The 11,222-nt window shown below is 41.7% G+C and overlaps 1 protein-coding gene across 1 annotated transcript; it reads right to left on the reverse strand.

The window, feature by feature from the left end:
- Positions 1-2,172: 2,172 nt before the first annotated feature.
- On the reverse strand, positions 2,173-10,924 carry LOC124289675 (protein FAM221A-like). The gene is made up of 8 exons (XM_046726291.1): positions 10,758-10,924; positions 8,382-8,460; positions 8,003-8,097; positions 7,452-7,642; positions 6,482-6,694; positions 5,911-6,021; positions 5,564-5,676; positions 2,173-4,710 (listed from the first exon to the last, which is right to left on the reverse strand). Exons 1-8 carry the CDS (start codon positions 10,832-10,834, stop codon positions 4,588-4,590), a joined length of 1,002 nt encoding a protein of 333 aa, XP_046582247.1. The 5' UTR covers positions 10,835-10,924; the 3' UTR covers positions 2,173-4,587.
- Positions 10,925-11,222: the final 298 nt, after the last annotated feature.

The following is an 11,222-nucleotide window of genomic DNA, read 5'->3' on the forward strand; positions in this document are numbered from 1 at the left end:
TCAATGTACACATTTCGCCTGGTTGTGTCGTAAGGTTTGAAAGAGTTGTCTCCCTTGATGTACATTGCGTTACGTGAAGGTTGCTGTTAACTTCTCAGTCAGTTGTGAATGAAAGTTTGCAGATGTTAACGTAAACCATATAATTATATTTTCTCACCTAATATATCGTTTGATAGCAATACGTACCATTTATAGTCGTATTGCGGTATACCGGTAATACCATGCATGCAGTCCTAGCATAGTGTGATACAGTACTCCACGACCCGTATGGTGACTGATATTACTGACTAGTACCGACCAATTAGTCAAACCTCTATAGATTCCCTTCCTTATCTGAGTGCTCTCACGGTTAATATCTTCTGTTTTTCATGATTTATTAAAAAAGCCCCGACAGCATCGAAGCAATGGCGAATAATCACTCAAGTAATTATTACCAGATAACGATATTGGACGTGTGAAGTCAGAATTTACACCAAGCTTTTGAAACTAGTTTCCTATGTTACAGTGGTCTTGGTTATTGTGTCAACGTGGGGAGCACATTGCAAGTCATTGGCTTGAGGTTAAAACATGGGAATCAGGGGCGGACACAGCTTTTTGAGAAAGGGGCGGGGGTGGGGTGCACACTATTGAGAAAGGGGGTTGCACACTTCATTTTCACGAGAGTTTCAATGGTCATTTAATAAATTTTCAGGACGGAGGTGGGGTGGGGGTGTTGTTGTCACGCACCCCTGCAACAACACCCCCCTCCCCCGGATCTGCCTATGCATGTGAGTGAATAGGGTTAAAGGTGTTTTGTTTCTTTTTTGTTTGTTTAACACCGCACTCAGCAGTATTCCAGCTACATTGCGGCGGTAACTAATAGAGTCAGGACCAGACAATCCAGTGATCAACAGCATGAGCATCGATCTACACAATTGGGATATGATGACAAGTCAGCAGGCCTGACCACCCGATCCCGTCAGTCACCTCTTACGACAAGCATGGGCTACTGAAGATCAATTCTAAACCGGATATCATTGGTCTAGAGGCGCTTTGGACAGTGAGTCTGTTATATGAATGCACGTCAGAGCGTCAGCTTGACGTGGGAGGAAAGGCGTTACACTGGTCAGGGCAATGGACACACATATGGTTCTGACAAACACGGAATACTAATCAGAGCGGACCGGGATTCGAACCATGAACCGTAAGGCTCTGGAACGCACACAAGTTGACTCTTCTCAGAGAATTGTAGCACCTCTGACGAATGACAACAATCTTCAGCTAAAAGGGCCTTTATAGTGTGATCTCATTTCGATCTTACGTCACAAGAAGATTCGAATGATGTCAGCAATGCTATCGGGATGACGTAAAACAATACAATGGTGCACGTGAAGAAATATTTACACTTGTGCACGTCTTTACGAACTTATATATTTTCAACCCCGTGGGTAAGACACATGGGTGTATTTCAAAGCTTATACAAACTAGTCATCGTCAAGTTAAATGAAATATTTTCAACGCCACATTTACAGCCAAGTAGCCGAGGCCTGTAAATATATGAGACAGTTTTACCAACTTTCTTCAGGTGAAGCTTTGTGACCACCTCTTTATAGCCGTGGCCGTGTTTGTTGTCAGGGGCGACTAACGGGATCGGATGATCAGCTTAGATGACTGGGTGGACATATGCCATCGTATCCCTATTGCGTAGATCGATGGTCATGATGTTGATCTCTGGATTGTCTGGTCCCGACTCCATTATTTACAGACCGTCACCATATACGGAATAGTGCTGAGTGCGGCGTAAACAACAAACAAACAAAGTCTTTATTGCCCGGTCGCTCCGTGGTGTAGTGGATACAGCATTTGCCCTTAGATGAGAGGAAGGTCAGTTCTTAGATCCTCGGTCTCGTCATACTAAAATACATTAAAAGACGTTACTTCTCAAGCAGGCCAGGACGGGGCGTTACATACTAGATTCATATTGAGAATCGAACACGATCTCTGCCGCAAGGAATCACTCCTTAAACATGGCTACCTTGCCGTCCAAAGAACATTTAATTTAACAAAATGTTTTCAATGCCATGGATGTGGATAAGCATAAGTTGACGGTGATGTGGGGATCCTTATACGCTGCTGTCATGTGTGCCAGAATTCAGTCATTCATGAACTATACATAACATAAACAAGATCAAATTGTCGTGAACTAAAATATACTTTATTAAAATAAATTCATGCATCTATATAAAACGTAACATGTTTCTTCGCGGACGGATCATATGTAAAATCATAACTTCCTCAATTTGTACGTGCGATGCTTTTAATTCTGACTTCATATCGCAAATATATGAGCTCTCGGGAGCTAAATGGTGGAATTATTGCCATAAGATATACTGAACAAGAACATAACAATTTGATTGAAACCAATATGAACAAAAAGGTTTAAACTGTTCAACACGTAACATTGGGACAAAAACACACATTAACATCAATACGTCCACAACTACATAACTGACACACACTGAGAGACTATCGGTCCTTGTTGTCGCTCTTCAAGGAATGTTTTGATTAAAGTTGGCGAAGAATTTGGCGTGTTATTAGCTGGGTATGGGGGATACTGCACCAGACAGAATGTCGAGGGTTGTACACGACCATCCCGCTGGTAAATCCCGTACCCGCTAGTAAGTGAGTGAGTGAGTTTGGTTTACGCCGCTTTTAGCAATATTCTAGCAATATCACGGCGGGGGACACCAGAAATGGGCTTCACACATTGTCCCCATGTGGGGAATCGAACCCGGTCTTCCGCGTGATAAGCGAACGCTTTAACCACTAGGCTATCCAACTGCCCCGTACCCACATGTGTTAAACGTGGCAAATGCAACGAATGTAACAGGTGCTCACAAATACATACAGTTTTCCCGTGAGATGTGTTTATGTGACAATATCAGATCTGCCTGACATCACACTGATCGTTATGGACCCTCAAGCTGCAAAACAGGGCCATAGTGGGATAAAACTGGTTCCCGTTCGTTCCTCCGACAGGCTGGGAAAGCCGGGTAAGTGCAGCGACACCAAGCGGAGGATCCGTGAACCAGTATGCAGAGGGATAAGTGGAAGACGTCATAGGCGACAATGTGACGTCACGTTGGCTTACCCTGTTGCATGTTTTCTACAATGTTTTCGAGACTGGCCAATCAGATAACTGGATTTCATTACGAGTGAAGACAATTTTAATTATCTTGGCGGTTGAAGTCGTAACCACTGATGTGATAATGAACCAGAAGTGGATATGACGTACGCTTTCTGGTATAACGTACTACTAGTGTCTTGTTGCTGCATTACGCCGCTTGGAAAACAAATAATGTGTGGATAATGTATGGAGAAGTGATTGCAAATATGAAAAGTTATCAAGATATAGATCTTTTAACTGAACATTATATAAATAATTAGACTAGAGCGGCAGTATATACATAACAATTCACACACCTATGATATAATGTACCACTACACAGTATACGGTTTTACGCTAATATAATAAAGCTTACACATTAGGTATTTTAGAATTTGATGAACATAAGTGCTATGACGGGATAGACAGAAGAAAAGTTTGGAAATGAACCTATTCTGTTTGAATTTTTTAAGATGGTTCGTGGTCACAATGTAATACATGGGCGGATACAGCATTTTGAGAAAGGGGGCTGCACAGTTCATTTTTACCCGTTTTCACGAGAGTTTCAATGTGCATTTAATACATTTTCTAGAAAAAAGGGGTGGGGTGTGTTTTTTCATGGGTGCGCACCCCTGCAAACACACCCCAATCTGCATCCGCCAACGAAATAGGTTCATCTCCTTTCTGTTATGCATTGTTTTAATATGGACTCTTTTACCTGCGCACACACTAAGCATTTCAGTATTTGGATAATATCCATAGTGCGTCATATTTTATGAGAGACATGTCATCTCCAGGTACCCCCGACAGTAGGCGTCACTTTGGAGAACTCCATGAGAACTGCATGGTATTGATAAACCAAGGAGGGTAAGCAGAGCCAAATTGGGATTCCAAGCCACTTTCCCTGGTTCTTTGGCCACTAAGGCAGCTGGTATCCGGTTTTATGTGTTAACTTTCTAATATTATTAAAAAAAAATATACTTTTGACTGTTCGTTCCCACACCTAAAACCATATTATAATCATTACAATGAATCAGCATAGTATCCACATACTAATGCATTGATCAGTTACTTTACGCTGATACTAGCTAAGCATAATACTGTTTTGTTAAGCAATTGAATTATGGGGTTCATTTTATACCATACATTAAACCACCCGGGTCCCTTTTAGGTAGAATTTCGTTACTTCAAGAACACGTGTCTTCATGGTCTACACGCATGTGTTTTCAAATCAAATTTGAAATATTAAGATATCTAGTCTTGAACTAAACACCTTTGTTGTACAAAGACCTTTTGTATCACATCTTTGAGTACAACAACCGTGTAGAGACATCTACAATCTGATCAGGTCACACAGAAGCGTACAGATTAGTGAAAGCTCTAAGGGTTAACCCTGGGAAGTAATAGCACTTGTGAAAACAGCAGTGTCAGCTCAGTCTCGCCTATTTTCCTGGGGTTCCACTCCGACCTGCTGGCGTCTTAGATTTCGGTGTAATAGCCTTCCTTTGACCTTGCCTCAAGTTTGGGCCAATCTCTTTCCGTTTGGCAGCCTTCTCTGCCTTCAGCTGAAAATATACAAACAAAGAAATTTGTATTGCCGTTAAATATTAACGTGACATGAAAGCGACGTGTAAGTAACTATGTCAATGAGTGAGGTGTTTAAAACTGCGTTCAGCAGTATTTAAAGGTAATTCGCAGTGTGTCATTTTTGCAGGAAAGCCGGACTTTATGCACTTTGACGTTTACCAATTTTGAAACATAAATGGGTATGACTCTGACAAAACTGTAAATAAAATCAGGGCGAAAGCTGGTTTCGAACCTAATGGGTTGAAACAATATACCGTAATAATGTTTTTATCATTAACATTATGTGTTTATGAGATTCGCAGGTAAATATTTGATATTCAATTGTGTATCAAGCTGATAGTCACCCAAATTGAAGGGTAGAAAGAAATCATTGGAGCTGGATTGAATATACTGAAAATGATCTTTACGGGAAAACACACTTTTAAAATCCCTAAATTCTGAAGTCCATATAGGCCTCCGAATTTATCTTTCCATTGATAAAGACACATTTATCAGTGACAGTAAGTGAGAGACTACATGATGGTTTATGTTCGCTAAATGTGTGACGCCAGTTACTAGTATACATAAGTCTAAATGTGTGACGCCTGTTATACGTAAGTCTTGACTTTTACAAGCCTGTTGTAACCACCGAGCAGAGAAATAGTGCTGACAGACATGAAAACATTAAGAAAGCTCCACTGGGATTCGAACCCACGACCATAAGTTTCGTACTTTGACGACAGGGCCACCCATGCTCAGTTAGCATTTGTACACGTTCAACACACGTCTCCTGATGTACCCTTTCGTGCACAACACACGTGCAGGTCTCAACATTAACAGTCCCTGACGTACCCTCTCCTGGTACCGCCTCTCGAAGTAGTCCATGTCTTCCTCCCCAGGGCGTCGCATGGCGGACACCCTCTCTGTGATGTCGTCGAACACCTCGTCGTCCGCCCCCTTGATACCTGGTGTCATACAATCAGTGAGTGAGTTGATACTGAGGTCATATCAGAGAACAGCAGAAAAGGAGATATCTTCTTCTGTAAAAGGAGTTATCTCACTCTTGCATGCTAATGTCTCTTGCAACTCGAACTACAAAGTAGTAAAACTATGAAAAAATGTAATTGATTGGGTCTATCATGTTTTCTGTATGTAACACTAATGGTGACCACTTCTTACTTATTGGTCTAACTGTTTACCTGATGTCTTCTTAGCCATCTGATGAGCTTTGATAGAATGGACATTGGCTCTCAGGAACGGATTGTCGTTGGAGGTGATCTCCTGGTCAAGGAACTCCTTGCTTGGGGCCCCTGTCAACAAGATTGAAGGCAGGACATCATTTGTCTGTCATCAAAGGAAACTTGTACAAACATTCACCACTTTCTGTTGTGTGATTTGCGTGTGTGCGGTTGTGTGGCGTTTTCCGGTTTAATAAGGAAAAATGAGAGTGCGAGTGAGTAATTCTTGCAACTATTCGCAGCGAGCCCGAGGAAAGAAACGTTTGTTGATATGCTGGCCTTCATGAAAATTAAATTGTCGCCTTGATAAAAAGTGAAAAAAAATCACAGCTTATGCCTTGAAGCAGTGACTGACAAATATACCAGGAACTAACTCACTCCACTAACAGTGGCCGAAACCCGCTCCTCTTCTTATCCCAGACCACGAAATCATTTATCCAAATATACTTAAACTGACATGCTACTGTAGGAAGCTGTCCATCTTCGGCGTTACTTCTTAGTTATCAGGTCATAGATATTGATGCCAGGTTACCTTGTCCACTTGGGTCCAGCCTCATGTACCCCTCGGCCAGGGAGGAGAACCCCGTGAGCCCACCCATGGCGGCGTAGGGTGTGGCCTGACCAACAGGGTGACCTCTCCCCTCCCTCTCATCTGCTGTCTCAACGATCATGGTGTGTTGATGGACGGGCGAGCCACAGCCACAGGTGAAGGGACTCTTGAAGCCTGTGCACTTCGTACAGCCACCTACATTAATCATCAGTACTGCTATATTTCCTCTATTGGTATGAAAAGTAACACTCAAGACTCCGTAAGGACATATATATCTCTCTCCCGCCCCCATCTGAATTGAAGTGAATTTGTGTAGGCCCATTTCGGTTGCCCCCTGCCGTCACAATGCTGGATTACTGTTAATGATAGAGTACTTGTTCTGGTCTGGAGTAGTGCCGGTTTTATAGTGCAAGCCCTCTGAGATGCCACGCTGCTGTTTGAACCTCTCAGACACATCTAACTGACTCTCAACCAATAAGTGCCTGTTTTATTATCTTAGAGTGAGTGAGTGAATTTAGTTTTACGCCGCACTCAGCAATATTCCAGCTATATGGCGGCGGTCTGTAAATAATCCGGTCTGGACCAGTGATCAACAGCATGAGCATCGATCTACGCAATTGGGAAACGATGACATGTGTCAACCAAGTCAGCGAACCTGACCACCCGATCCCGAATAATCGCCTCTTACGACAAGCATGGGTTACTGAAGATCAATTCTAACCAGGACCTTCAGGGGTCTTATTCTCTTTGAGCCAGTCAGAGTAACAACAGGAGCCATCTTGTTACGTCAATGGATATGAGGCAAGAAGGAGATCTAATCTCTACCCGCTACAACATGGAGAAGGTGTACAGATCAGCATCTGCTGTACAACATAAATATAGTACATGTACAAAGTAGCCCCTACCATACCTCAGTTTAACAGGTATACAGATTCTAACAGAACATACAAACCTTTTTTGCACACAAACGGTCCCTTCTCAGAGTGGTCATCGGCCGTGTGTTTACACGTGCAGCGGACAGGCTGACCGCCGTTGAGGGGGACGTAGTGGTAGGAGACACACTTGCACCCCTTGGCCCTGCACAGGAGGAGGATGGGGCGTTCCGTGGGGATGTCCTCAAAGTCGGTCTGATGCTGTTTGTACCTACAAAGAGGAAAAACACAGTGACGGAATTCGACGCAATAAACACGATAATGTTGTTAAACAAATTTGAAATGCAAACACGTAAATTTAAACTGTTGTAATGTTCGGTCTTACCAAGACGGGCTTATCAAGATCATTTATAGATTGGCCTTGAAATTTGTGAGGGGGCGCTGATTGGGACAGGGACCTTAGTAATCGTGGTGGGATGTATGGGCGCCAGAGACGTGAATTGACACGTTTTAACCCAATGTTACAGCTTAAGCAATATATTTTACAGGTGCTTCGATTAATAACGCTTTCCATTGCTGGACTCGCAACGACAGCTGGAGTCCAACCTGGGTGTTTGTGATGTTTACGTACCTGTGTTTACAGAAACAAAGGGTTTCTGGACCAATCATCTTACAGTCCATTCCAGTCGGCGATGACCAACTCGTGAACAGGCGGTTTTTCATTCGCTGAAAGATGAGGAATGTTATGTTAAAATATTACATCTGGTTAAACAGACATAGTTTCTCGTATTTAAGAATACATGTGCGTCTTAATGCATTGAAACATATCAATATTTTTTGTGATAATAATGATGATAATTGTATACAGATGTAATCAAAAATATATAAGAGATAAGCCCCCATTGAAATTCATCTAAATGTAAATGTGCGTCGTAAATATAGTCAGTAAACTAGAAAAATAAATACTACAACTATTACTGCTACTGCTACTGATGATGATGATGACTCACCATGGGAATGACCCTTTTCTTATAGTCCTCGTACTCGTCGGGGGTGAACATGATGCCGCCATCGTCCTCCCCAACAATTCTGCAAGTGACAGAGGTGACAGTACAGCTTCATTCCTAAACACACAGTAAACTTCTATATGTTGTTGCGTTTACGTGTAAATGAATACGTGCAAGTTCTAGATACCAGGCGAACTATAGCAAGCTACCTGGCAAAGTGGCAGAATATGGCGAATCTATTCAGACTGTAATTCCTGCATACGAAAATCGCCCTATAGCTTGAGAAAGTTGTTTTCTTTTTCTCTGATGTCAATTTATTGTTGGTGTCATTTAATTGGTCGGTCAAAGTTCCCGAAAGGTAGTTCCTGTGACCTGTGAAGGAAGCAATGCCCCCGGTCCTGGTTCAGGGGAACTGATTTGCATAAGATTGCCTTTTCAGTAACATGCACAATTCATACATTGGAGTGAGTGAGTGAAGGGTATTTTATTGGGCCATTCTTGAGTATTGTCATCTCTAAACTTTGCTTTTTGCAGTACATGTATGCCTGTATAAGCCTGCCTTCACATGGACATAATGACTGGTTTATCCACGATGTGGCGCCAAATCTAGAGGATAATCTAGAAGTAAGAGGTTCTGGAAAAGTGCATTTTAGGGCTTTATAACCGCTTGGAGCAGTACTTTTAATGATACATAACAATAATTGATTACTTAAGTGTCTAGTATCCAGTTATATGGAGAGACTTGAAAACGTGTTGAGATTTAATGTTTTTTAGTTCAGAAGGTTTTATGCTGGAAGAAACTACATAATGCCGCGGGTCTAAGTCTGTTCAGACTAATACGCCTTTTGATCTAGATTACAATAGTTCCTGATTATTTAATAATTACCAAATAATTTATATTCATGAACTTATATAATCATAAATGTCTGTAACAATGTATATCAATCGTCCCGTCTGACCAGTTACACACATACAAAGACCCCGGCTGTTTGAACTCTATTCTAACGGTAGCTACATGTACGCTTGAGGGGTGCGCCTTGTTTAACATAGCGGATCTAACACGCATGGGCACGTGACCCCTGACCTATTGTAAAACAGAATATATATGTTGCGGGCTTCAGCGTTACTGGAATGCAAACAGGTTTCTGACGAGGAGTACTGTTTTAGATCTGAATGACAAATCCGTTACGTTAACGTAACTTAGTAATAAATGATATTTTCAGGTAAATCTTCCATGGCAGCAGTACCGAGGCGGACATGTTTAAATGCTTTCCTTTGAATGCTTCCATTATTTTTCAAAGAAAACCAATATAACCGTTAACTGCATGAGTAACAGTGATGGTTTCCAAATTACAAATGGTAGTCATGGTAACTCCAAAATAATAACATCGTCATGATACAACATGTTCGATATATGTCAAATCCGATCCAATTGATTAAAAGTCAGACCACCAATAATACTAATCTTACAAATATATACACCCAAACTCATTAAAGCAACATTGCCCCTGGTAAATTCAGTCTCAGCGATTTTCCTGATAAACGAATCAAGTGAGGAGCAGAGTTCTCCCATAACAGGTTTCATTCTCATGAATGCAGACAAGGATGGTACACCCATAATTTTATCAGAATCAATTCTCTTCTTCCTATGGTGTCCTGATCACGGTTTTCCAGTAAGGTAGTGAGTGAGTTTAGCTTTACGCCGCACTCAGCAATACTCCAGCTATATGGCGGCGGTTTGTAAATAATCGAGTCTGGACCAGACAATCCAGTGATCAGCAGCATGAGGATCCTTCTACGAAATTGGGATATAATGACACATGTGTATTCAGCAAGCCTGACCCCCACGATCCTGTTAGTCGCGGTATTCCAAGTTCTTTAACGGCAATAAAGGTATGAATGTGAAATGCTGACGAGGTAGATCAGTTTTTGTTATTAAAACCACCCCATTGTTTTTGTTTTTGTTGACACAGTAAATTATTTGAGTTTGTTTTCTTTTTTTCCAGCCTTATGTCGACGTCGTGTTATCAGGTCTGAACCAGACAAACACAACATTCCACGCTGTCGTGGTACAAACACGACCAAATCACCAACATTGCTCCCCGATACCTAAGGCCACCTCTTACTACAAGCATTGACTGGTGTATTCTAACTTGGAAATCCCACTACTGGAATATCGATACATCTGTAACGCTATGTGTGCCTTTTCTAGTCACAAAGTGTTGAAGACTACACATACGAAGTAGACGTAAGTTCAAATGGCCTATTTGTACTGAGATGACAGAGGTCATAGCCATACACGGCTGAACCTTGCACGCTCGACTTCGACTAAGTGAGAGTGAGTGACGTAAACATGATAAAACATAGCGAACCCTTTACCTTTTGTATTCCAGGTAGGCATCGACAGCTTGAGCCTTAGAGCCATCAAATTTGAGGTGGTACTGTTTGTCACCCATTTTGTAAGGGTCAATACAGCAATCGACCGTAAATAACACTCAATGGATCGCGACAGTATTGTGTTCAGCTTGTTTACATTGACAGCGGAAGTAACCCTTGCGGAATGTGGTCTCATTGAGAGGAGAGTTTCAAGGGAGGCAACTCTCCAGTTTCTTAAGTTTAGACTGGGTTGCTCGCGATAGATGGTAGAGTACCTGTCTACTCTGAGATAATTGTTATCGGATATTTTTCTTATCTTCATGCATCAGAATTATCCCGTGGCAAGAGGAATGTAGTAATATAGTCTATTGTCGAACGATACGATTATGATTTTCTACTTTGGATGAAATTACTGTTCATATCCATTGACTTCGAACATAATAACAATAAATAAGAAACAAACAAGCA

This window comes from Haliotis rubra, unplaced genomic scaffold (genome assembly GCF_003918875.1).
Source record: "Haliotis rubra isolate DU_JTF1 unplaced genomic scaffold, ASM391887v1 Scf446, whole genome shotgun sequence".
In the NCBI taxonomy this organism is placed as follows: Eukaryota; Metazoa; Mollusca; class Gastropoda; order Lepetellida; family Haliotidae; genus Haliotis; species Haliotis rubra.

Bases quoted from the DNA above. Each gene is read 5' to 3' on its own strand.
- LOC124289675 (XM_046726291.1), bottom strand. From the start codon at position 10,834: ATGGGTGACAAACAGTACCACCTCAAATTTGATGGCTCTAAGGCTCAA. The intron at 8,461-10,757 runs GTAAAGGGTTCG...TGTCACTTGCAG, and splicing joins GCCTACCTGGAATACAAAAG to AATTGTTGGGGAGGACGATG. The intron at 8,098-8,381 runs GTGAGTCATCAT...CTCATCTTTCAG, and splicing joins AGAAAAGGGTCATTCCCATG to CGAATGAAAAACCGCCTGTT.